Source organism: Podarcis bocagei (genome assembly GCF_964188305.1).
Source record: "Podarcis bocagei genome assembly, chromosome: 13".
Lineage (NCBI taxonomy): Eukaryota > Metazoa > Chordata > Lepidosauria > Squamata > Lacertidae > Podarcis > Podarcis bocagei.
This window is the reverse complement of record NC_138138.1, coordinates 41,257,758-41,284,553: the sequence shown is the minus strand read 5'-3', so window position 1 is coordinate 41,284,553 and position 26,796 is coordinate 41,257,758. Positions and strand designations below refer to the sequence as shown.

The 26,796-nt window shown below is 46.2% G+C and overlaps 1 protein-coding gene across 4 annotated transcripts; it reads right to left on the bottom strand.

Moving 5' to 3' along the window:
• Positions 1–913: 913 nt before the first annotated feature.
• On the bottom strand, positions 914–25,564 carry LOC308570848 (uncharacterized protein). Of its 4 annotated transcripts, none has more exons than XM_081165857.1 (13): positions 24,889–25,563; positions 17,909–17,963; positions 11,098–11,393; positions 10,853–11,013; positions 8,911–8,975; positions 7,962–8,185; positions 7,047–7,300; positions 5,399–5,524; positions 4,564–4,705; positions 4,398–4,448; positions 3,617–3,686; positions 2,875–3,165; positions 914–2,503 (listed from the first exon to the last, which is right to left on the bottom strand). In XM_081165857.1, the coding sequence occupies exons 1-13, from the start codon at positions 25,391–25,393 to the stop codon at positions 2,491–2,493; spliced, it is 2,253 nt and encodes a 750-aa protein (XP_081021983.1). In that variant the 5' UTR covers positions 25,394–25,563; the 3' UTR covers positions 914–2,490. The 4 variants fall into 4 exon arrangements, with proteins under 4 accessions (XP_081021983.1, XP_081021984.1, XP_081021985.1 ...); XM_081165858.1 differs by having other exon boundaries at positions 914–2,507; positions 24,889–25,562; XM_081165859.1 differs by having other exon boundaries at positions 10,853–10,998; positions 24,889–25,561.
• Positions 25,565–26,796: the final 1,232 nt, after the last annotated feature.

Below are 26,796 nucleotides of genomic sequence, written 5' to 3'. Positions count from 1 at the left end.
GGTGGAGCGCGCCTCTTTCTCAGCGCGGAAGGGAAGCCCTTGGCCGCCGCCTCTTCCTCGGAAAACCCAAAGTGCCTGCCCACCTTCTGGCTGCGGGATCCCGAAGACCGTCCGCCGGTGCAGGGGGGGCGCAACCGGGGGTGAGGGCAGCGGGGCCTAGATGAAGTAAAGCAATAGAAAGGACTAACTGAACAATCACGTCGGTTCTGCCCCCTAACAAAGGTCTACCCCCCCCCAAAAAAGCCCTGGCTACGTCCACACGCCGGTGCCTGAAGGACACCCTCGAGAACCTGGAGAAAGACGAGCTGCAGAAGTTCAAGTCCGCTGAAGGAGCGGATGCCAGACACGTGAGCCTGCTCCGGCTTCGCTACTACACGAAGAAAGACGCCCCACACCTGACCGCCCAGATCTTCAATGGGATTAACTGCAGCATAGGAGCCAGGGCCCTTTGCCCCTCCTAAAATATTTGAGGGGGCCAGGTCCACCTCCGAGGTTGACGGTCATTGCCATTCAAAGGGTGCGATCTTGTGATTATGTGATACCCGCACCTGCCCCCATTTTTCATTCTAGTTGGCTGCCCTGAACTGCAGCGACCAGGCACAGACTCCGGGAAGTGGATTGGACTAGGGATAGGAAGGAGAACTCCCCCAAGTTCTCTGGTAGGTCGGTCCTGATCAAATTATCTGGATCTGTAGGGAGCTGGTTAGAGGAGGGCTTTCTTCGATATCTAGCGCAGGTGCCCAGAAATCTTGGGTGGACTTCTGTGCATCCCAGACTATTCCTCTCATTTCTTTCAAATAACCAAATTCCCATGATGAAGTGTACCAAAAATTGAGAGAGACTTCTTGGACCAGTTTCCTTTGGATGAAAGAATATTGGAAGCTTATGCAGGCCTAATGAAAAGGACAGAATGTTATTGGTAAAATATCTTTATTACAAAGTACTTTTATTTACAATGTACAAACTGGAAAGGAGAAATGTTAGGAAGCCCTAAGGCAAACCAACCCAGGAAGTTCAGAGGTGGACAGGCTGTCTCTCTCTGGCTTCATCTCCTAGGATTGAAACCTGCTCCTCCTCCCAAGATGTACATCTCCCAGCAAGAGAAAAGGTCCTGTCAGGAAAGGAAGATGCACTGAACTGCAGCCTCAGGAGGGACTTTGCTCACCAGAGGCACTGTGCTTAGTGAATGAGACAGCTCTGCTGTGGTATGTCAAACACAAGAGCAGTTAAGTACAACATTCCTAGAGTGAACGTTTACACATGGGGAGGAATGTTTGTCCAGCCAGTGGGTAAACTTCCTCTGCATGTGACTAGAGGTGGTGTGGCCGCACCCGTGCAGGTAACAACAATAGCACAGGGCAGGGCAGCCATCTCTCTCTCTCTCTCTGGCTACTTTAGTTGAAGAAGCAACATCTGCTTAGCCAAAGATGCTCTCTTGGCCTCCAGTCAAGAGAGGACAAAGGCACTGTCTCCTTATGAGTTAGCTTTGAAAAATAACATACACCTGAAAACTAAGTTTGCCTTCTGGGATCCAATTGTGAACAGAATGTGAGTAAACTCTTTTTATACTTTTATAGAAGACTGTGTCGTGTCTTTTCTTTTATAAGGGAATAAAGGGGGAAATACCGGAACTGCTTTGTGTGGCTCATTGGTATTTCCCTGGAGGTCTGGAAATTGAAGCTCTGTTGGGAAAGGCTAGGGATTTTGTGGGAGAATTCTTAAGAGCTCAATGGGCTAAAATTCACAGTGGGTAGCATGATGAAGAGGTGGATCTAGTGTGTGGCAGCTGTGAAAAAGTCCAATTCCATGCTGGGGATCATTAGGAAAGGAGCTGAACTTAAAACTGTGAATATCATACCATTTTGCAAATCCATGGCCAACCACATTTGGAATACTGTGTACAGTTCTGGTTCCACACTGCAAAAAGGACATTGTAGAGTTGGGAAATGTTCAGAAAAGGGCAAGCAAAATGATTGAGGGGATGCAGCAACTCCCATAGGAGAGAGGCTGCAGGGTTTCAGACTGTTTAGAGAAAAAGTAAGAGAGGACATGATAGAAGTTTATAACATTATTCAGGGTGTGAGGAAAGTGGACAGGGAAATGTTTTTATCCCTTTCTTGGAATGCTAGAACCAGTGAGCATCCAATGAGGTTGGAGTTTGGAAGACGCAGGACAGATAGAAGTCCTTCACACAGCGCAGAGTTAGACCATGGAACTCATTTCCACAGGAGACAGTGCTGGTCACCAACTTGGGTGGTTTCAAAAAAGTTACTGGACAACTTCATGGAAGACACGGCTCCTTGCCATGATGGCTGTGCTCTCCCTCCTCAGTCAGAGGCAGAAATGCTTCTGAATACCAGTTGCTGGAAGCCACAGAAAGGGAGCGAGTTGTTGCACTTGCAGGTTTCCCACAGCCATCTGGTTGGCAGCGGTGAGAACAGGATGCTGGCCTGATCCAGCAAACTCTTCTTAAGTTCTAAGGCACAGGTTTCAGCATGAACTACTTCCTGGAGGAAGGAAAAAAGGGATCATTGAGTACATGTGTGAAGCAATTAAATACTGTCAGGAAATGAAGAGAAAAGAAGCCCCCAAATTTCTAAAGTGTGGGAAACCTTTGGCCCTCCAAATGTTGCTGAACTACAACTCCCACCATCCTGGGCTCCATTGGCCAAGCTGGCTGGGTGTGATGGGAGTTGGTTCAACAACTTCTGGAGCTTCAGCGGTTACCTGCTCCTGCTCTAGAGAATGATCTTCAACTTTGGGCCCCCAGATGTTGTTGGTCTACAAGTTCCATCACCCCCAGCCAGCTTAACCTGACCTCCATTTGCCTTCCATCCTAGCAAGTTCTGTGAGCTGGAATTCCTTCTTTCTTACTCAGTCTCAGAGAGGGAGATGAGCCTCTCTGCCTCGGGCCTGCAGTTGATGGCTCTGAGCACCTCAGCCGCCACCTGCACAGCATCTTCCATGTAGAAACCAAGCAGCAGCAAGCTCAGGTCCAGGACATCCGCCTTCATTAGCCTCCCTCGAGGGATGTTGTCATAGCCACCCCTGATGGGGGAATCGCTGAGATTGAGCTTGAACCTCTTGAGTTCATCCTCATCCAGATTCTCCAGGACGGACACCAGACGTTCTCTGATGGTCCTCCCCTTCACTCTGCACTGGCGCCTCCAACAGCAGGCAAAAGCAGACACAAAACAAGAGAAGCTCAGCAAAGGGATACGGGAAGGAACTACATCATCAGGAGGTGCTCTCACCTTCCATGACTGTGACTGGCACTGAGGGAGGAGAAAGAGGGGTGGCCTGAAGTTGCTTTGAAGTTTAGAGAGCCATCTTTGATCAGTGATTTGAGGTCCGAGCAGCACAATGCTGGGATTGGAGCTAAACCTCCTCCTGCTCTGAGGGGAGCCTTGTATGCAACTGATATGTAGAGAGATACCCAATTTAGCTTCTGTTGACTTTACACATTTGCATGTTCCTGCTCCTCCAGCAACAGCAGTGCAGCCGATGCCTAAACAGCACCCCCCCCCCAACATCTGCTGTCTGTCTGTGGCAGCTGCTGCATTGTCCCTAATAGCAGGACTGGCTTTGTGTGAGGAAAGAGAATGTCAAGCCCTACCTGCTTTCCACACCATGTCCTGAGTCAGTGCGGCTGGAAGCAGCATGGGTCAGAGTGCAGCAACAAGCACCTGGAAAAGAGAAATTTAGTGGATTGGTAGGAAACAAGGAGGGATTATGGGAAAATGATAATTATGGGACATGAACCTGTGCCACGATTTCGGGTCTCAAATTATAGCAGCGCATTGTGCAACATCAAAATTTTCTAGCCCCCACTTCTCACCTTCTATTCTACATTATAGCAGCGTGGGGTGCCAGGGGGCATAAGCCCCACGTGCACAATTTTTACAGGGCCCAAACCAGACACACAGTGATCCCTGTTCCACCCTGCCTGCCGTGGGGGTCTCCCATGATCCTTCCTTTCTTCTGCGGGAAGAGAGTGGCCATTATGCCAGCTTTTAAATCCATGAAAACTTTACCCACAAGGCCTCTACCCTGGGAAGAAAGCCACTTTTTAGGACTCTGTGCAATAAACCTTACTGTGTTACACTTATATTGCCACTTCATAACAAAAGTTCTCTAGCTGGCTCACAAGGAAAAACAAAGCAACAAGAACACACATTAACATGCAGTTAGAAAACCAATTAAACCCATTAAAAACAATATTTTAACAACTGACGCTAAGTTGAAAACTGAGAAGCCTAGGTTGTAAAACATACCAGTAGAAATCACGCCCCCATTCAGGGATCTCTGTCTGACCCTGCCTGCTGCCGGACGTTTCTGTGCTCCCATTGGGAGGAAGGTGAGATTTAAGTATGAGGAAATAATTAAAACCTGCTGACCTTGTGCTGCATGTAGAAGAGGAGACGTCATCTCAGGGGACTTTAACTCTTCTGAAACAGAACAGGAAAGAGGCAGTCTAAAGAGGGAATGTGACTGGCATGTCCTTTATCACCCTGCCTCCCAAATTATGGTCCAACCTTCTGATCTTCCTCCATTCAAACTCACCTTGTGTCACATGGGCCTCCCAGATGAGTTTATTCTTGCGCTTGTCCATCACACGGAAGTTGAACGTGTCTTGCATTTGCTCAGCAGACAGTTCCACATATTGCTGCAGCTTGTCAGCATCCAGGTATTGAAACTTCACTTCCTGTGGGGAAGCATTAAACCAGGGGTTGGGGAAAAAATTTAGCCACGGACTGGTCCACTGTCCCTCAGACCTTGTGGCGGGCTGGAAAAGCGACACGCGGGGGGGGGGGAGCTGGAAGAAGAGGTGAGGGGGGCAAGTAGCCCTCCTCCCCACCCCCACCCCCAGCTTACCTTCCCTGGGGCTACCACCACCGCTGCTTCTCGTGGGTAGGCAGAGTGAGCTTGTCCACTCCACTCTCTGGCCCACAGGAGCACCAGTGCAGCGGCAGCAGAGGGAAGATGAGCAGTGCAAAAGGGCTGGCTCTGGAGAGGGGCTGCTTAAAATGTCAGTCAGCCAGTTCAGTCCAGCCCCCTTCCTTCTCTAGGCAGGGTGGGGAGAAGCCAGGAGGGAGGAGGTGGTGCCTCGGTATGTGTGATAGAGTAGGGCGGGGATGGAATGGCACTGGGGGGGGGGGATGGCGCAGCCCAAACGAACAGAATCCCCACGCTGATCCACGGACAGTCCATGGGCCGGATCTTGAAGGCAATTGGGCCTGATCCAGCCCGTGGAACTTGGTTTGCCAAGCCCTGCATTAAACCTTATGTGGGAATCAAATTAAGGTGTGACGAGGGATCTGGTGGAGTCCCCTCCATTCTCATACTTCACAGCCTTGGCTGTACCCTAGCAAAGCTTTTCATCATCTTTGTGCCTCACCTTGGGGCAAATTTTAGCACCATTTGTCTCCACAAAGAAGCGACAGCCAATTCTCAGAGGTCTCAGAGTGCAAGGGGGCTTCTCTATTTTCTGTGAACGACTACGTGGTTCATTATCATCAACCGCCTGGGAAAGGCAAAGAAGGTCACTTCTGAGATATGCAAGAAAGGTAACCAACTTCTGGAAGACTGGGTCCCTACCCCTTGCTTGGCTCTGTTGCAGCTTGTAAGGTAGGGATGGAGAACCTGCAACCTGTGGATTCCTATCAGCCACAGACAGTATAGGTCAGGAATGATGGGCTTTGTAGTCCCACAGAATTTAAAGGGACACAGGATCTCTATCAGTAATATAAAGAAAACTAAACCACTTTGGTAGTAGAGGCCAAAATATGGACAGGCAATTTTCTGACCACCTGGGGAACTCTATTCTGGACCCCTGAATTTGTGGGATGCAAAACACAGGAGCAGTCAATTACAACATTCCTAGAGTGTACATGTTAAGACATGGGGAGGGATGTCTGTCCAGCCAGCAGGTAAACTTCCTGGGACAGACTTCCTCCACATGGGACCAGAGGTGGGTGTGGCCTCACCTGTGCAGGTAATGATAAAAGCACAGGGCAGGGGTAGCCATCTCTCTCTTGCCTCTCTCTCTCTCTCTGCCATCTTCCTTCGAAGAAGCAACATCTAAAGATGCCCTCTTGGCTCCCAGCCAAGAGAGGAGAAAGGGACTATCTTCCTATAAGATAGATTCTAAATGTATTTTACCTTTTTAAGCCTGTCTGCCTTCTGGGATCCTATTGTGAACAGAACGTGAGTAAATTCTCTTTATACTTTTATGAAAGACTGTGTCGTGTCTTGTATTTTAAGAGGGAACAAAGGGGAAATTACCAGAGTGATTGTTATAGAGGTTCTAGCGAACCTGAGCACACGTTACCGTTGCAAACTTAAAAAGGGGAATGTCTTACTCTGCTGATATTTTGGGAGCTTGTTAGCACAAGTTGGATAAGGATATAATCTCACAATATAGCCTCTCCTGCACCCCTGAACATTCCCACATAATTGGCCAGCTTGACCTATGAAACAGCAGAGGTACCAGCTATCCTGGGTCACCCTGCTAACTCTCTTGAGGAGGCAACACAGGAAACCATTGAAAGCATTACACTTTGATCAAAACATAACATAATATTCTTAGGAATACTTGAAATTGAGAAGGCAATTTATCTATCATGTGCCAACTTTGCAAACCAAAAGCAACATTTTCCCTTATGAGTTCTTGGAGAAAGCTCCTAGTAAATACCAAGCCAATTCCTAAGCAAATTCAGTGCCAATGCTGTTGTCTATGGAACCAGGCATGGCATTTGCCCTCTGGAAAGGAGGCTGCCTAGCATTGGAAATGTCACTTTTAAACATCACTACTGGTGGGAGTCAAAGTAACTCAGTGAAGGGCAACTACTGATCTCTCTAGGGGCATGTTGATGTTAGTGAGAAGTTTCGTAAATTAGTTCAAGCCAACACAGGGTGGTACACTTCATGAGCCATAACACACTCTGATGCATTATTTTGCATAGCTACTCTGTCAGGCTTCCTATGATCAAGCAAATGATCCAGGCCATCTGGAATACCAATCAGAGTTGGAGAATCCCAGTTACCTTTCTCACGGAAGAGTCATTGGGTAGGAGGTACAGGTGGAATTTTGGTGGCTGGAACTGAACCATTTGATAAAGCAGTGCCACAGTGTGGACCTTTCTCATTAGCTTAAACAATGGTATTTCCGAAATGGCTCCACGGGAAGAGAAGTTTGGGTTTTCCAACACAACATGATACAGCCCCACTCTGTTTGGCTTCTCTACGCTCATCCTCCCTTCCATAAAATGTGCAATGTGGACTTGGGAACCATCTTTACCTGGAAAGAAGCACAAAAGAGCAGGTCAGCAATAAAACACCTTGTTTCAGTGAAATAAACCCTTTATTCAAGGAAACAAGGCCATCCCAGGATGCCAGGCCTAGTGAGCACAGCAACACATTCCAGTAGATTTGGCCCATAGAGGCAGTTCCCTAAGGCTCCTTCCCAAGCAATCTTAGATTACATCACCACATCTGTATTTGCTCTGCCTTCTTCATACCACTTCTGATTCTGGGAGACGAATGAAGAAGAAAGCTGGTCACATCAGGAGGGGAGACTCCCTGGCTTCTCAGTGGCCTGCCTCACATCTGTCTCCTGGCCCCATTCCTCTCCAGTCTCCACTTCTGCCCCCAATTTTGCACTGCTCTCGGTCACAGCCTCTTCCTGCTCACTAAACCCTGTTCCCTCTCCAATCCCCAACACCACCTCCTCCCAGGCTGCTCCCTCTGATCCCTCATCATAGTCCCACCAGCACTCTTCTGGCTCTGAGCCTTCTTCCCCTGGGGGTTCCCTTGGGGGTTCCCCAACGGGTGCCTCCCACCACTCCTCTGCAGCCAGCCTATGCATGACCTCCCCTGAGTGTGGATGACAAAGCTCATCACTGCACCCTTCCTGTTACATGCAATATTTATTTTGTTACAAACTTTTTCGCCTGCCATACCTGCAAGACACAAGAAGTGAGGGAAGTGAACAGCTGCCACAGCCTTTGCTGGATCTGCTTCAATGTTGATCAAAGGCCCAGCGACAACCCAATTCTCCGTGTTCTGTTCGGCCAGGTGTTTAGACCATGAATCAAAGTGGTAGGTGATGGTCACAGCTCCTCTCACCTCAAATATGACATCAGTATACAAGCAAAGGAAGGATCCGGCCTTCCTGAAGCACAACCTGAATGCCACAAAGGGAAAAATGGAAAGAGAAGTAGATTGAACACCAGCCGGACACCCTCTGCATCTTCCTGATGGGAAGAAATCCCCACCCCAACTACTTGGACTCGATAATATTTAACTATAAAATATCATGGTGCTGATCAGTGCCAGGGTTGCAAGTTCAATCCCTGTATGGGAGAGATGCATATTCCCGCATTGCAGGGGGTTGGACTAGATGATCCCCTGGGTCCCTTCCAACTCTACAATTCTATCATTCTATGAAGATTAAGAATAGACCTATGCACACTTAAACCCCTATGGAAAGCAGTGCACAAAAATAATGGCTTGGCGATGTGGAATATTAATGCCAGGATCACAACTAAAAAGTGGGATGGATGGTTTGCATCCCAGCAAATGTCTGGACAGTGTAGCAAATCATAAGTAGAGACAGTTATTTGGACGAAGGGGCAATAAAGCCCAGGAAGTGGAGAAAGAGAAAGCAGGACAATGATCTTCCTTCATGAAGCTCCTTGGGTGGTTTTGGGCTAGCCACTTTCTTCATGTTTTGCCAGATAGGGCCATGAGAGGTGCTGGGGCTGAGCACATATTATTTTTACCTTTCACCACACCAGACCTTTCTTTGAGTCAGAACTCTCCGGAACTCAGTTCCGGCATCTCTCAGGTGGGTGCTAGTGCCATTCAAAGAGAACAAGGGAGGCATTCATGAAAGCTTTGGAAGATCACCTGTATCTTTCATGACTCCGGTCTGTGTCCGAAAGCACCTCTGGTCTGACTGTTTCTGGAAGACCCTGTAACAAAACCCTTATTAATTAATGTGGCCGCCAGACACCTTTTCGCATCTGAAAACAGGGCATTCTTGTCTGTTTCTAACATCCTTATGACCACACCAAGGAGCACTACTTGCGGTCAAACCCACAAAAAACACCTCTAAAGGCTCTTCTGTATCTGCTTTGTTCTGCATTCGTTTTGGCTGTAGTAGCCTGACCGTACAATGCTCAGAGAAATTGGGGGGGGGGACCCAAGAGTTACACCTCAGGCTGTACAGGCCTCAGTTAGCAAGTTAAATGTTAAAGTTTATGGCAGTACAATTAGCAAAAGACTGAACAAATATAGTTTGTTTGGAAGGGTAGCCAGGAGAAACCTTGTTTTTCAGCCACAGGACCTGGGAACATTGCAGTCATTGAGTCAGAGTTAACTCCTCTGTATACCATAGTATTCTAGAGTCAAACATGAGGCCATCCAAGACAGCTTAAAGCTTGGCCAAATTTGGGTCATGCATCAGGACAATGATGCGAAGCATGCCCACAAATCTACAACAGAATGGCTGAAAAAGAACAGAATTGGGGTGTTGTAATGGCTCAGTCAAACTGCAGACCTCAACCCAATTGAAATGCTGTGATGGGACTTGAAGAGACCTACACATAAACAAATGCCAGCAAACCTCAATGAACTGAAGCAATGTTGTGAAGAAGAGTGGGCCAAAATTCCTCCACAACGATGTGAGAGACTGATAAAGTAATACAGAAAACAAGTAATATAGAAAACAATTACTTCAAGTTATTGCTGCTAAGGTGGTTGTGTAAACTATTGAATCGTAAGGTGTACTTAGTTTTCCACACATGGCTTCTCCATTTTGGCTTTATTTCTGTTAAATAAACCATGGCATGGTGTTAGACATCATGTGCTACCTATTTTGAAGACCTGCTAAGGAACATATGGTTGTTATTATGTCCTCCTATGTAGAACCACAGAATTCAAAAAGGGTGTACTTTCTTTTCCCCCATGACTGTAGAGCAGGCATAGGCAAACTCGGCCCTCCAGATGTTTTGGGACTACAACTCCCATGATCCCTAGCTAACAGGACCAGTGATCAGGGATGATGGGAATTGTAGTCCCAAAACATCTGGAGGGCTGAGTTTGCCTACGCCTGCGGTAGAGAGGCAAATTGGGCATGGCCAATACTGATGAAGATGGCTGCCTAAATCCTTAACTCCAGCAAAGGCCAGAATCAAACCCTCTTACAAAACCAACCCTGCATTTACTTTTCATCATAAATTTATTATTAATTCTTTGGGCATGTCGGTGATTCTGAATCAACAAAAAAACAGGCAATCTTTCTGATTTCTTCAAGCTGTGCAACTGCAAGCAATCTAGTACGGGTCCACTACAGAAACAGACACAGACTTCTAGCAACATGGCAGACACTTTGAGAAATGTGGGAGACCAAGCAGAAAATGGTGATTCTAGTCTTCGTCAGAAATGGAATCAGGTGGATTAGGGGAATGCTGTGGACGTAGTGTATCTTGATTTCAAAAAGGCTTTTGAAAATGTTCCCCATGATAGTCTTGCAGGGAAGCTGTCAAAATGAGGGCTGGATGACCGTTAGGTGGATTTGTAGCTGGTTGACTGACCAAAGGAACACAGAGAGTGCTCATTAATGTTTCCTTTTCATCCTCAGGCAAAAATGAAAAGTGGGGTGCCAAAGGGTTCTGTCCTGGGCCTGTTGCTGTTCAACTATTATTATAAACAACCAGGGGACTTGGCTCCAGTTGCAGAGAAGAGAAGCTGCCCTGGTCATTTCTCCATTCCAGAAATCCATCAGAGCTTTGACAGAACCACCTGCCAAGTATCAATGTGTATGCAAGTAAGATGTCCAGTCACCTACCTCACTGGGACACAGGTTACACACGACTCTTATGCCAGAACATGCTGGGTTTTCCATCTTGGTTTTTCTTCCTTCCTCTGCAAATAGTGGGGATTCTGACTGCGTCACTGAGGAGCCTGTCGCCTGGACCAATTTTTTACCTGAGCCTGTAAAAGACAATTCTTTACCTGACATGAATGCTGGAAGGAAAAGGAAGGTAGTTGAACTGTCCCTGAAGCTTAGAAAGTACTCTAAGTCAAACTCACCATGGACTGCAACTAGCAGAATCTGAATGGAGCCTGGATGTTTCCTTTCTACTTGTTCCAGGAACCAGCAACAAGTTGCCTCCCCCCTTTCCTGGATCATATCCAGCAGTTTTTGACTTTTCTCTTTGGAGTCTTCCTCTGCTTTCTGAAAGTCTCGGTATTCTTTCTGTGTGATAATAAAGCCATAGCATAATTCACGTAAAAAGAATTCTAGGTCCTTTTCAATAATTTCAAGTAATTCTTTTCTTCCCTTGCAGACTATTTCATCACCAGTGATAGCAACTCCTTCCAGTGACCTGTGGCAAAAACATTTATTTGATTTTAGGCATCGTTGTGGGGAGAGAATTATTATTATTTTTTTATAAATTTTTTATTGCGTTTCTTTTCATAGGTTCACAGGTTCATTTACATAGCAACATATAAGAAACAATTTTTATAAATAAAGAAAAATAGAAAAAGAAGAAGAAATTAAATATGTTTCAAATCATCTTTCAACAAATTACTTTCTATTGGACCTCCTCACGTCCTCCCAACATTGCGTTCTTTAATCTAGCAATATCAGCAATTTATTACCTTGTTTCACCGCTTATTGTACCTTTAAATTTATTATGTTGCCAATTTCAAAAGTTTGTAATTTAATTTTAATACCTTTATAATAAACATAATATATTTGTTTCAAATTTGTCTCCTTTTTTTGTCATAACTTACTTTATCATTTACCTAATCAAGTTGCAGAAGCATAACGTTTCCTAATCGTGCACAATCTTAACATTCAAACAGCTTATAGTATTTTTGCAAATAGTCCTTGAATTTTTTCCAGTCCTCCTCCATTGTTTCTTCGCTCAGATCTCGGATTCTGCCAGTCATTTCTGCCAACTCCATGTAATCCATCAACTGCGTCTGCCAGTCCTCCAGTGTGGGTAAATCTTGTGTCTTCCAATACTTTGCGATAAGAATTCTTGCTGCTGTGGTTGCATACATAAACAAAGTTCTGTCCTTCTTTAACACCTTCCGGTCCACCATGCCCAGAAGAAAGGCCTCTGGTTTCTTGGGGAAGGTATATTTAAATACCTTTTTCAATTCGTTATATATCAATTCCCAGAAGGCCTTTACTTTCGGGCAGGTCCACCAGAGGTGAAAGAATGTCCCTTCTGCCTCCTTACATTTCCAGCATTTGTTATCAGACAGATGGTATATCTTAGCCAACTTGACTGGGGTCATGTACCACCGGTATACCATTTTCATAATGTTCTCTTTCAAGGCACTACATGCCATAAATTTCATACCGGTGTTCCACAACCTTTCCCAGTCCTGTGCCCATTTTATCATAGCAGATTTAACTGTCTCATCCTGTGTATTCCATTTAAGCAGCAAGTTATACATTCTCGAAAGTACCTTAGTTTTTGGTTCTAATAACTCCGTCTCCAGTTTCGATTTCTCCACCTGGAAACCAACTTTTTTATCCATTTTAAAGACCTCTTGAATTTGAGCATAATGTAACCAATCTCGCACCTTACTTTTTAGTTTGTCTTGGCTTTGTAGCTTCCAATTGTCTCCAACTCTTTCAATTAATTCCCAATATTTTGGCCAGTAGGCCTCCATATTGGGCCTTTTTTTGAGAACCTTGGCTTCCATCGGTGATAACCACCTCGGGGTCTTACTTTCTAGTAGATCCTTATACTTCATCCAGACGGCAAAAATTGATTTTCTGACAATATGGTTTTTAAACAATTTATGAACTTTCGCCTTGTCATACCACAAATATGCATGCCAACCAAAAGCATTGTCAAACCCTTCCAGATCTAGGACATCGGTGTTCTCCAACAAAAACCAATCCTTCAACCAGCAGAAGGCTGCAGCTTCATAATATAACCTTAAGTCCGGCAGGGCAAACCCCCCTCTTTCTTTTGAGTCAGTTAGTATTTTAAATTTTATTCGGGGCTTTTTGCCCTGCCAGACAAACCTAGATATATCCTTCTGCCATTTTCCAAAGCATTCCACTCTGTCCACGACCTGTAGGGTTTGAAACAGAAATAACATTTTCGGCAAAACACACATCTTTATAGCTGCAATTCGACCTGACAAGGTAAGTTTCAATCTTGACCAAATATCCAAGTCCTTTTTAATTTCCAACCAACATTTTTCATAATTGTCTTTAAATAAATTTAGGTTTTTGGTGGACAAAAATACCCCCAGGTACTTCACTTTTTTAACCACACTTAATTCTGTTTCTTTCTGGTACCCCTCTGTCTCTGTAGGTGTCAAATTTTTGGCCAAAACCTTAGTTTTTTGTTTGTTTAGCTTGAATCCCGCCACCCGACCAAACTCCGAGATAAGTTCAAGAACTCTTTTTGTACTAGATTCTGGCTCCTGTAATGTTAAAACTAGGTCATCTGCAAAAGCTTTCAGTTTGTACTGTTTCGCTCCGACCACTATACCCTGCACCAACCGGTCCTCCCTAATCATGTTCAGCAACACCTCCAGGACAGAAATAAATAACAGAGGAGATAGAGGGCACCCCTGTCGTGTCCCTTTTTCAATTTTGAGTTCCTCCGACACCACATTGTTCACTATCAGTTTAGCTTTTTGTTCTGAATAAATTGCTTCTAATCCATTTTCAAACCCCCGCCCCACTCCCATCCCTTCCAAATTTTTCTTCATGAACATCCAAGAGATGTTGTCAAATGCTTTCTCCGCATCAATAAAGATTAGCACCGCCCTTGTGTTCCTAATCCGCAAAAGCTCCAATATGTCAATGATGTTCCTGGTATTATCAGACATATGTCTACCAGGGAGAAAGCCTGCTTGGTCCTTGTGAATTACTTCATTTAGTACTTTTTTAAATCTACTTGCTAAAATGTCTGCGAATATTTTGTAATCCACATTCAGGAGTGAGATGGGACGGTAGTTCTTAAGCTGAGTCTTTTCCAATTCTGACTTGGGTATCAATGTGATGAATGCTTCTTTCCACGTTTCCGGTGCCCTCTTCCCCTCCATAATCTGGTTGCAAACCTCCAACAACGGTTGTATCAAAAAATCCTTCAAAGTCTTATAATATTTGGAGGTGAGTCCATCCGGGCCTGGAGATTTGCCAAGTTGCATATTCTGAATGGCACCTTCAATTTCCTGTTGAGTTATTTTGCAATTGAGAATTGACCTTTTATCTTGGCTTATTTTAAGTAGTCCATTTGTCTTTAAAAATTGGTCTATTTCCGATTCTTTCTGAGGCCCCTGTGCATACAGATCTTTAAAGTATCTGTGGAAGCACTTCCTTATTTCTTCTGGTTTCTGAACTATTTTTCCTTGAATCTCTAAGTTTGTAACCGTATTTAACTTTTGCCTTTTTTTCAGCTGCCAGGCTAGCAGCTTTCCACATTTATTTGCTGATTCAAACGATCTCTGCTTCATTTGTTTGATTTTCCATTCTATCTCTTGGTTAATCAATTTCGAATATTGTACTTGATGGAATTTAATTTCTCTTAACACCTCCTTTGACTTTGGTTTGGTTCTCAACTTTTTCTCTCCTTCACTTATTTTCTCTAAAATTTTCTCCTTTTTTCCATTCCAGAATTTTCTCTTTATTGTGTTCTGTTGTATCAGAAACCCTCTCATAACTGCTTTACTTGCGTCCCAGATTGTTCTTTTCTCCACCGTAGTGTTCAAATTTATTTCAAAATAGTCCTTTAGCGTTTTTTGGGCCTTCTTAACAATCTCTTGGTCCCTTAACAAGGTGTCATTCATCCTCCATCTGAAGGATCCGGTTGGCATAAGTCTCAATTCCATTTTCAAAGCGTTATGGTCGGAGCAGGTTTTTGGGCAGATTTCCACTTTTCTTGTTTTAGGTGCCAGCCCTCTAGATATCCAAATTTGGTCGATTCGTGTCCATGACAGATGGGCCTCAGAAAAGAAGGTTCCTTCTTTGCCCAAGGGGTTCTTTGTCCTCCAAATGTCAATCAAATCCATATTGTCTGTCATTTCAAAAAACGTTTTAGGAAGTCTGCCGTCTGTTGTCAAATTTTGATTTTGGGATTTGTCCATATTTGTTGACACCACCCCATTCATATCTCCCATCACAATGATATTAGAATAGTCCAAATAATCCAGCATTGTCTCATGCAGCTTCTTATAAAATTCTGATTTTCCATCATTTGGCGCATAAATTCCTAATATCAAAATTTTCTCCCCTTGTGTTTGAATTTCAATTGCAAGAATTCTTCCATAGTCGTCTTTAAATAAAAGTTTTGGTGACAGGTTCTCCTTTGCATATATTACCACACCTCTTTTTTTGACTTTGTCTGATGAGATAAATTCTTGGCCTAGTCTTTTGTTGATTAATACTTTCCTGTGGAGCCTAGTCACATGTGTTTCTTGAAGACATATTACATCCAATTGTTCTTTTTTTAGGATATGAAATATCCTCCTTCTTTTTTCCGGAGAATTCCCGCCATTTATATTCCAACTAAGTAGCTGCAGAGACATCCTGTTCTATTTAAGTTGCTCTTAAGATGGGGTGTCTTCCTTTTCCTCAGATCCCGAGGGTGCAGGCGTAGACCCACCTCCAGGCGGTGTTGGTATAGGTAGAGGTGGAAGCCAATTTGCTCCTTTTTGGAGATCTTCTCCGTGGTCGTGAAGGAACTTTTGGTTGTCTTCAGGTGTTCTAATTTTAACCTTCTTTTCTTTGTAAGTAAAAGATAATCCTTGTGGGAACTCCCACCTATAGGGTATTGCGTTGTGTCTCAGCAATTTTGCTAGTTCTGTATAGGTGGCTCTGAGGTCCAACAGCTGTCTCGGGATATCTCTATAGATTTCCACCCTTTTGTCTTGTATTTCAATTGCTTTTTTAAAGTGAAGGCCTAGGATCTTGTCTCTCTCTTCCTTTGATCTTAGAATTATCAAACAGTCTCTAGATCTGTCCTTCCTTACCAATCTTCCCAGTCTAAATGCCGAGACAATCTTGAAGTCCGTTGTGGGGAGAGAATTAGAGCTTGATTGGGATACAAGCTGGGGCTTAATTTCTCCACCCCTAGTATACTGCCCTCACTGATCCTCTGAGCACGCTGAGATCTGCTTTTCCACTGCAACCTGGAAAACATGCTGATTTATTCCACATTGAAAAGAAAGCCATCCCTTTTTTAACGGCCAAGAATATACTCAGTCTTCGTGATAGTGATACATTTTGCACTGCTCTCTAGGTTGCATCCAAGGCTGATGCCCCTGACGACTTAGTTTTTATACTTTCTGCATGCAAACAGAGCCAGGCTGCCCATGAAGAGGCAGCTTATTTCACCTTGCTTGGGTGCCTCTTCGCAGCCCACTAACTCTCCCCCCTCCTCAGTTGCACACCTGTTTTGACAATGGAACTGTTACGACTTCACTTGTACCCCCAAGGAACAAGGAGGGCAAAGTTGTAATGGAGTGATTTTCAAAACAGAGACCTGAAAGGAAGGTGTGTGGCTGGTTTGAAGCTGTGCTGGTGGCCCAAATCTGTAAAGGAAGCTCAATCCCATCAGCTGCCTCTCTTGTTGTTGCTTCTCCCTCTCTCCCTTCTGGGCTATAGTATTATTATTATCAAGCTGGCTTCCAGGCAAGGCAGCCTCCTTTCCACCAGCAGAAGGAAATAGCCACTAGCCACCCCATCAGGGGGTGGGGAACTGACAAGCTGGCAACTCAGGATTTGATTTTAGGGTTTTTTAAAAGTCCAAAGTGAGGAACCCTTCTGCCCCTGGGCAGCTATAAATAATGGACTTCAGAAATATACTGGGAGCAGAATGGGGCAGTCTTTCTAGCAGAGCTAGCTAATCAACCAAGTTAACTCGAGGTTTAGCGTGAGAGTCCTCCTCCTGGAGCCCACCACCCACCAATTGGATTTTGTATACATTTAGGTGTTGGTTTTGAAAAAGGGAAAGTGTGTGCATGTGTGTACATAACATGCGTTTTGGAAAAAGATTGCCATCTCTTGTTAAGGACCCCCCTGGATTGCATGTGACTTCTCCACTCTTTTTATTCCTCCTTGAGAGGAGCAGAAGCCCCAGCACTGCCTCCCCCCACAGCAGGGCGAGGGTCTTCCCTGCCACTGATGCTGCTCCTGCCACTGCTCATTGCTGGTGGGGCTGCTGAGAAGGAAAGAAGGCAGGAGGGAAAGAAAGAAGTGACTTTCCCCTGTGTTTTCCAGCACAAACCCTTAGCAAATACAATTCCTGGGGGAACACCAATTTGATTTGCCTCAGGCTCCAAAATGTCTGGGGCCAGCCCTGCATGCAAACCATGTGGGAATGTTCAGGGATGCAGGAGAGGATATATTGTTTGATTATAGCCTTTCCAACTTGTGTAAACAGGTTCACATTTTAGCAGAGTAACATTCCCCTTTTTAAACTCACAGCGGATGCGTTTGCTCAGGCTCGCCTCTATAATAACTGTTCTGGTATTTTCCCTTTATTCCCTCATAAAAGATAAGACACCACAGTCTTCTATAAAAGTATAAAAAAGTTCACTCACATTCTGTTCACAATCAGATCCCAGAAGGATTCGGAGGGGAGAGACAGCTGCCCCCCTGCCTACGTCCATGGTCACAACCACAGAATATTGAGGGGATCCAGACCCCTCCTTGAAATCTGGGGGGTTGTCAGTCCCCTGTCCCCCTTGCTTATCACCGAATCTCTTAGCACTGTTCTTTCCAGAAACACATTTGCCCATTCTGGTTCCTAGATGCAGCTCTCTCCCAAGCTAAGGTCTAATCCTGTCTTCTGAAACTCATAGCATCCAATCATTGCTCTTCCACTGTAAGCTGCAAACAGAATTGTGATGGACTTACCACACTTTTTTCTTTCTTACATTCCTCTGCATAACAAGGGACTTGGTACTGTAACCTGTGGGCAGGTAAGGGAGAGGTCAAAATTGGGTGTTTTTATCCCCCCGTCTTTTTCTGTATTGAATTGGCTCTAGTGCATTTCTTGCCGGTTAAGCGCTTATTTCCTTAACCAATGACCGGGGTGGGGTATCACACTAGCGGGGTGTGTGTGTGTTTTTCTACCCTAATGAGAATTTCAACATATTTGGGAAGAGGCTTAGACTGTAGACCTTCTAAATACCACTTGTCAACAGTCAAAACACTCAGAACCAGAAAACACTTATTCAGAGAAAGTTTGGGCCAACTTACTGACACATCCTTGACCTTTCATTGATAATTTCTCTATTTTAAAAATGATGGAATCCAATCTGGTAAATTCAATGCATTTCTGGGGCATTTTATGCAAAATGGGGTGGGTTTTTTGTTTATTTGGGTTTCCAGAGGAAAAATAGTACCGCATATACTCGAATATAAGACAACTTTTCCAGCATACTTTCTGCTGTGCTGCGCTGTGCCTCCCCCAACCGGGCTCCTATGCCTGCTCTTGCAAGCGGCAGAGGGACGAATAGCGAGAAAGGAGCCCTTTCAGGCTGCTCCTTCCTCCTCCACCGCCTTTGCCACTGTCTGCAGCGGCAGAGGAGGAACAAGCAGGAAAAAGGAGGATAGGGGCTGGAAAACAGCCAAAAAGTGTTTCCTCTGTCAACGACCAGGGCACTTTGCCAAGGCTTGCCCGCAGCGTCAAGGCTGGCAAGGGATGGTGGGGGCAACGGCCAAGGAGGAAGGACAGGGGGCCAAGGAACAGGGAAACAATGATTCCACAGGAAAGGAAAGCCAAGGTCGTGACGATGCGTCTGGGGGAGGAGAAAATCCCTCCACAGTACGCAGATTTTGAGGAGGTGTTCAGCAAGCGGGAAGCTGACACGTTACCCCCACATCAGCCGTACAATTGTCAGATCAATTTAGTCCCAGGGACCAAACTGCCGGCAGGTAAGCTGTAATCAATGTCCGACTAAGAAATACATGATTTGAAGGAGTTTATTGATAAGAACTTGAGGAGGGGTTTCATCAGGGAATCCAAGGCGGTGGGAGGGAGTCCTGTGTTCTTTGTGGACAAGAAGGGGACAAATGAGCACCGCCTAGTGGTGGATTTCAGGATTGTCAATTCCTTGACGGAACCCCTGGCCTTCCCCATGCCGAGAATCGACGACATTTTGGCGAGAGTCAGGCGTGGCAGGATTTTTACCAAACTGGACCTCAGGGGAACGTACAATCTGATCAGGGTGTGGGAGGGGGATGAATGGAAAACGACCATGTTTACCCCCCTAGGGGCATTTGAATATCTTGTTATGCCATTTGGATTACAAAGTGGAAGCCCCTGTTTCCAGGCATTCATGCACCATGTACTGGAGTCCCTACTGTACCGGAACTGCGTCTGCTTTTCAGATGACATACTAGTCTTCTCGGAGATGAGGAACAGCACGTAAGAGATGTCCTGCAAGTGTTGGAGAAGCTAAAGGAGCATCAGTTATGGGTCAATCTGGAGAAATGCCAGTTCCATATTTGGGAAGTGGAGGTCCTAGGGTACCGGCTGTCAGATAGGGGACTGGCAATGGACTGGGAGAAGGTGAGAGCCATTTTGGAAAGGGAAAAACCCAAAACCAAAGAAGGATGTACAGAGATTTCTTGGCTTCAGCAACTTCTACAGAAAGTTTATCAAGAACTTTGCCCATTTGTCAGCGCCCATAACTGATTGTCTCAGTGGGAAGAAAAAGTTTATGTGGACTGAGGAGGCGCAAAGGGGATTTGAGAAACTGAAGAATGTTTTTGCATCAGAGGAGCAGCTACTGCACGTGAATCCTGACAAGCCATTACAGGTGGAAACTGACACCTCCGATCGGGCCATCGGAGCAGTCCTGTTGCAGCAAGATGCAGGGGGGGATTGGAGGCCTTGCGCCTTTTTCTCCCGGAAACTGAACAAATTGGAGCAAAACTACAGTATCTATGACAAAGAATTGTTGGCAATTTTTGCGGCTTTTAAGCAGTGGAGACACTTCCTGATTGGGGCTCAGCAGCAGATACAGGTGCATACAGATCGCAAGCACTTGGAATACTGGCGCACTGCGCATGTGCTTTACCAGAGGCAGAACTGTTGGGCGGAGTTTTTGCCAACTTTAATTTTAGGATCCAGTACGTCCCGGGAGAGCAGAACGTGAGGGCAGATGCGTTATCTCGGAAACCAGAGTACTTGGAGGAAAAAGAACCCACCCACCCCCACCCCCCGTGGCTAGGAATACGTTACAGAAGGACAAATGGACCTGTGGAGGAGCACTAGTGGAAGAAGCAAAACTGGTGTGACTCACCAGAGAAGATGACTTTGCTCAAAGGAAATTCAGCGAGCTCAAGCGGGGGTTGGGAGCAGGGGGGGTTAAGGAGAAAGGGGGGCTGTTGTTCTACAGAGGAGCATTGTATGTACCAGGAGAGTCCCTAAGGGTCAGAGTTCTCAAACAGCTCCATGACAACCCCACTGCTGGGCATTTTGGGCAACACAAGATCATATTGTTAGTTACGCGGGATTTTTGGTGGCCCAAAGTAAGGGAGGATGTGTGAGATTATGTGCGAGGATGCGACATTTGTCAAAGGGCAAAGGGTGAGAGGGCGGCGCCAGCGGGGTTGCTAGAACCCTTGCCCACACCCGGGAGGCCATGGGACGTGGTGTCCATAGACTTCATGACGAACCTGCCCATATCCAGAGGTAAGATGGTGGTGATGGATCTACTAACTAAGATGTGTCACTTTGTGGCATGTTCCCATCCAGTGACAGCGGAGGAGACCACCAAGTTGTTCGTGGATCACGTATTCCAACTGCATGGGGTCCCTTCGAGGGTAATTTCAGACCATAGAAGGCAGTTCACCTCGTGTTTCTGGCACAAGCTCATGAGTTTGTTGGAGGTAGAGGTGAGCTTCTCGACAGCAAGGCACCCAGAAACTAACGGACAAGCTGAGATAGCGAATGCCCTTTTGCAGCAGTACGTGCGCTGTTATGTCAATCAGGCAGAACGATTGGGTGGAGAAACTAGCACTGGCAGGGTTTGCGTACAATAATGCTGAACATGTGTCTACAGGGATGAGTCCCTTTCTTGCCAATTAAGGGTGCCACCCCAGGGCCTTCCTAGGACGGGGGGAAGAGGCTTGGAGTGTGCCGGCCGCAGAGCAATTTACGGAAGAGATGGAGGCCATACACCAACAGCTCAAGATGAACTTGGAGAGGGCAAGGGAGGCATAAAAGAAAGAGGCCAACAAGCATAGAAGACCAGGGGAGGTCATACAGGTGGTGTGGGATGTAAACACAGGAGCAGTCAATGACAACATTCCTAGAGTGTACATGTTACAACATGGGGAGGGATGTCTGTCCAGCAAGCAGGTAAACTTCCTGGGGACGGACTTCCTCCGCATGTGACCAGAGGTGGGTGTGGCCTCACCTGTGCAGGTAATGACAAAAGCACAGGGCAGGCAGCCATCTCTCTCTCTCTGCCATCACCTTTCCAAGAAGCAGGGTGCCCTCTTGGCTCTCAGCCAAGAGAGGAGAGGGCTATCTTCCTATAAGATAGATTCTAAGTGTATTTTACCTTTTTAAGCCTGTCTGCCATCTGGGATCATATTGTGAACAGATCGTGAATAAACTCTTTTATACTTTTATAAAGACTGTGTTGTGTCTTGTATTTTAAGAGGGAACAAAGGGGAAATTACCAGAGTAATTATTATAGAGGTTCTAGCGAACCTGTGCACACTTTACCGTTGCGAACTTAAAGGGGAATGTCTATAAACTCTGCTGATATTTTGGGAGCTTGTTAGCACAAGTTGGATAAGGATATAATTAGTCAATATATCCTCTCCTGCACCCCAGAACATTCCCACAGGTGGGAGACAAGGTGTGGTTGTCATCCAGGGGCTGCCCTTGAGGAGGAGGTGCAAGAAACTGCAGCCTAGGAGAGTGGGCCCCTTTGAGGTCATCCAGCAGGTCAATCCAGTAGCATTTAGGTTGAAGCTGCCAGACAACATGAGAATACACCCGGTTTTCCACAGGTCCCTGCTGTCACCTTACAGGGAGAGGCAAGGCTGCCCAGGGAGGGGGCAGGAGGTACCCACCTCACCAAACGTAGAAGAGAGGGAACAATGCAACAGTGACGGAGAGACTTGACTCCAGGTGGAACAGACATCAACTAGAATATCTAGTTGCCTGGGAGGAGGTGCCCAATTCTGAAAATGCGTGGATTTCTGAGGGGTGCGCAACAGAGGAGTTTCTCATAGAGGAATTCCACGCTCTCTTCCCAGACAAGCCCAAACACTCGGGGAGGTTTTTTGGAGAAGTGTTTGGACCCACAGAGGATGAGGGGGACTTCAAGGGATTCCCACCCTTGGGGGGGGGGGAATAGTTGATGAAGTTGCTGAGAGCTCTGATGAGGAGAAACACCCCGAGGACTCTCCAATGGGGACGGGGTTGGGGGGGTTGAGAAGCAGTTTTTGAGGACACAGAGGATGACGATTCTTTCCTTAGATTCCCACCCCCTCCTCCCATCGCCAGTGAGGGTGAGGTAGTTCAGAACCCCACCGATGGGGGGGGGTTTGAGGGGGGTGGATGTCAGCCTCCTCTGGCTTCTCCCTTCCAGACTTGAAATTATACTATGAAGCAGCTTGCATCACGTGGATTCGGGATTGGATAAAATTAGAAAGAGATGAAATACTGGACTTGGAAGGACATGATAATAGATTTGGTTGGCATTCATAATTATGGTACAGGAAAGATATAAAAAAGGTTTTCATAATCATATAATAAGAAAAACACTTATAAAAGTTTGGAATAAATATAAAAACTTTCTAGAACCAAAAAACCCATGGTGGCTCTCACCGGTGGAAGCATTAGCATTAAAACCACTTAGTAAGGGAGGAATTGGCTGACATAGAGAATTATTAATAGAGGCGGGAAAAGGGTTAAGGCTGAAAGGCTATGAGGAACTGAAGACCTTTTTACAAAGCTGGCTACATCATAGACAATTAAATGAACAGTTTAAGGAAGACAATAAGAAAGGTTTTAGTTATACAGTTTCAAACTTTCAAAAAGAGATAGTCGAGAGTGACACAAAATTACTTTAAAAAACGTATTATCTCCTACTTTATGGGGAAACGTTAGATGAAATGGTAAAATCAGCACAAATAAAGTGGGCTCAGGGTTTAGGTCATAATATACAACTTGAAGATTGGGAAAAGATGTGGAAGGTGAACCTAAAATTTACAGATTGTATCTTACTGAAAGAGAATTATATGAAAATGATATATAGATGGTATATAACACCAGAGAAAGTGGTCAAAATGTATAAAAAGGGATAAGAAACTTGTTGGAAATGTAAAGAAAAAGATGGGACATTCTATCATATGTGGTGGGAATGCAAAAAGATTAGAAATTATTGGGAAATGATATATAATGAATTGAAAAAAATGTTTAAAAAGACTTTTGTTAAGAAACCAGAAGCATTCCTTCTAGGAATTTTAGACCAAGATGTAAAAAAAGAAAATTGGAAATTATTTATGTATGCAACAACAGCGGCAAGAATTATATTAACACAAACTTGGAAGACAGAAGAAATACCAACAAAAGAACAATGGCAAGGGAAACTTATGGAATATGCAGAACTGGCAAAACTAACAGAAAATTTACATGAAAAGGACAACAAATACTTTAAAGGAGAATGGGAACCATTTACAACATATATGAAGAGGCAACATAAAGTAATGGACTCATTGGCAGGGTTTGAGTAAACAATAACAACTGTTTACAACAACAAAAAAATAAGACTACAGTGGTACCTCAGGTTACAGACGCTTCAGGTTACAGACTGTGCGAATCCAGAAATAGTACCTCAGATTAAGAACTTTGCTTCAGGATGAGAACAGAAATCGGGCGGCGGCGGGAGGCCCCATTAGCTAAAGTGGTCCCTCAGGTTAAGAACAGTTTCAGGTTAAGAACGGACCTCCAGAACGAATTAAGTTCTTAACCCGAGGTACCACAGTATATGTATTGAGCAAATTTTAGGGAAACAATATGCAGGGTGAACGATATGGAAATAAAACAAAACGGGAGTATGAGGGAAGTCCAGGGGAGGAGGGTGGAAATATGATAAATTGTTAAAGATATATTGTTAGAAGAAGTATACATGGAAAAATCAATAGAAAAGAAAGGTGAAAGTGACCTTTTCCTTCTGAATTTCACCAGTTGCCTCTCAATCTGAAACAAAATTGACAATGACCTGAGAATTCTTACAAGGAAAAGGATGGCTGTGAAAAGCACTTTATTCTAGTCTAAATATTTTGGCAATTTTTTTGCTGTTGGGTCCATATACATTAGAAATTTGGAAGGCTATGATCCACCGACAGTCTCCTGGGGGTGTGGCTGTATCACTGTGGGTGGAGAGAAGCTTACTGTGGGGTGCACACTCTCAGCTCCTCATTATTTTTAATATATAGGCTATTCTTGGCAATGGCTGACACCCTTGACAGTTTTTTGGACCCCAAAAATCACTGGGTTGGACACAATGCCATCTTGTAGAGGCCAGTATCCTCCATACTGAGTGTCTTGTTTGAAATGGTCCAAAGCTTATGGTGGTCACATTTCTACTTCCTTGTTCTTTTTCTACATATTTTGGCTATTAATTTTAATGGGTATTGTTCTGTGTGTCCTAAGGGCGCTGAAGGTATTTGTAAAGCCACAAGACTGCTGAAACGTTCCAAATTATTCCAAATGCGCTAAATGCCTGGCGGCTGGCGCTAAAGTAAAGATACTCCCCAAAATTGCAAGCAGATGGTTGTTTTCCTTCCCTCCTTCACTGCTGCAGCTCAGCGCTGCTGTCAGACTGATCGGCTGCGAAGGTCGGGATCCACCAAAGCCTTACCATCCCTGACGGAGAGGAGCCTGTCCGCCTTGTCTTTGCGACCAACGGTCCTCAGTGCTTTGGCCGCCACCTCGACTGCGTAACTTCCGCCGTAGTAGCTGAGCAGCGGGTCTCCGAGACGAGAGGCGCCTGCCTTGTGCAGAACCTCCCCGGGGATGCGGACGAAGCCCTCCTCGAGCGGGATCTCGCGCAGTTTGCCCAGGAAACTCCGCCGCTCGTCCTCATTCAAATCCTGCAGGGCCCATCGCAAGGCGCAAGAGATATGAAGATTGCTCCTGGGGAGGCACCAGAGGGAAAAGTCGCCCCCGCTGCTACTCGGGTGCCCAGCATCGTAAAGGCTTCGGGACCCCTGCTGTCTCAGCAACTTGAGGAGGGGATCCTCCTCCCTCTCCCCTTCCTTCCTCCCCCCCTTCTCCTCGGTGGACCTGCCGGCCTCTTTCGCCTTCAGCTTCTCGCCTCCTTCCTCCAGGGGCTCCTTCGCCGAGGGGTCTTCGGGGGTCGCCATGGCGCCCCTGCCCAGAGGAAAGTCTCGCCCCGCGGCAGAGCCGGAGACGCGGCAGCGTCCGAAAAGAGGAAGAAGGAGGCAGGCGACGCCCTCGGGGAAGCGGCTCCTCCGCGGGCGCTTGGCGGGGGCGGAGAATCCCGAGGTTTCCTCCTGTCGTGTAAAGAATCAGCGCCGGACCTGGGAAGGGTCTTCCCGGCGTTCCCAGAAGACTGGCTGGCTTGCTGGCAGGGGGGGGGGGCGGCAAAATGAAACACGCCGTTTCCTTCCAATTTGGCTCAACCTCTAAAAGCGTATCAGCCACCAGCATCTCCTCTCTCCCCCGCTGCCAAAAGGAGCGCATCCGCCCTTGCTTAACCGCAGGACCCAAAAAGGCAGAAACGAAACTGCCTGGTGAGCAAAGAAAGAGGGTGGAGCGCGCCTCTTTCTCAGCGCGGAAGGGAAGCCCTTGGCCGCCGCCTCTTCCTCGGAGAACCCAAAGTGCCTGCCCACCTTCTGGCTGCGGGATTCCGAAGACCGTCTGCCGCTGCAGGGGGGGGCGCAACCAGGGGGGCCTAGATGAAGTAAAACAAGAGAAAGGACTAACTGAACAATCACGTCGGCTTTGCCCCCCCAACAAAACTCCTACCCCCCCCCCAAAAAAAATCCTGTGAACGCCCACGCGCCGGTGCCTGAAGGACCCCCTCGAGAACCTGAAAGATGAGCTGCAGAAGTTCAGGGGAAAACTGAAGGCAATTCCAGTTGATGGATGCATGCCATTCCCAGAGGGCGCTGAAGGAGAGGATGCCATGCACGTGAGCCTGCTCCAGCTTCACTGCTACACGGAGGGGGACGCCCCACACCTGACTGCCCAGATCAGGGGTCCCCAAACTAAGGTCCGCAGGCCGGATAAGGCCCGAGGCACTCGTTTATCTGGCCCAGGGTCACCCACTGCCACTGCCCGCTCTTATCGGTGCTGCGCTGCGCGGCTGCCCACTTCCGGGTTGGAGGAGCACCGGAAATAGCTTGTGCACATGCGTTATTTGCACATGTGCAAGCATTATTTCCAGTTCACATCTGAGTTGGAGGAGGCGCTGGAGACACTGGCCCGAGGCGTGGTATGTTTGCTGACCCCTGGCCCAGATCTTCAGTGGGATTAACTGCAGCATAGGAGCCAAGTCCCAGGGCCCAAGGTCCCTTTGCCCCCCCTAAAATATTTGAAGGGGCCAGGTCCACCTCCAAGGTTGATGGTCACAGCCATTCAAAGGATGTGATCTTGTGATCCATTATGTGGGGTGAGGCTTACCTGCACCCCTGAACAGCTTAATCAAGTTGGCTCCCCTGAACTGCAAGTGGCACCTTTGGGAAAGCAGCAGCAAAGGTGCTTGGCAGGGTGGAGTCCGCGGGCTCTTTGGGCACCTGCAGCA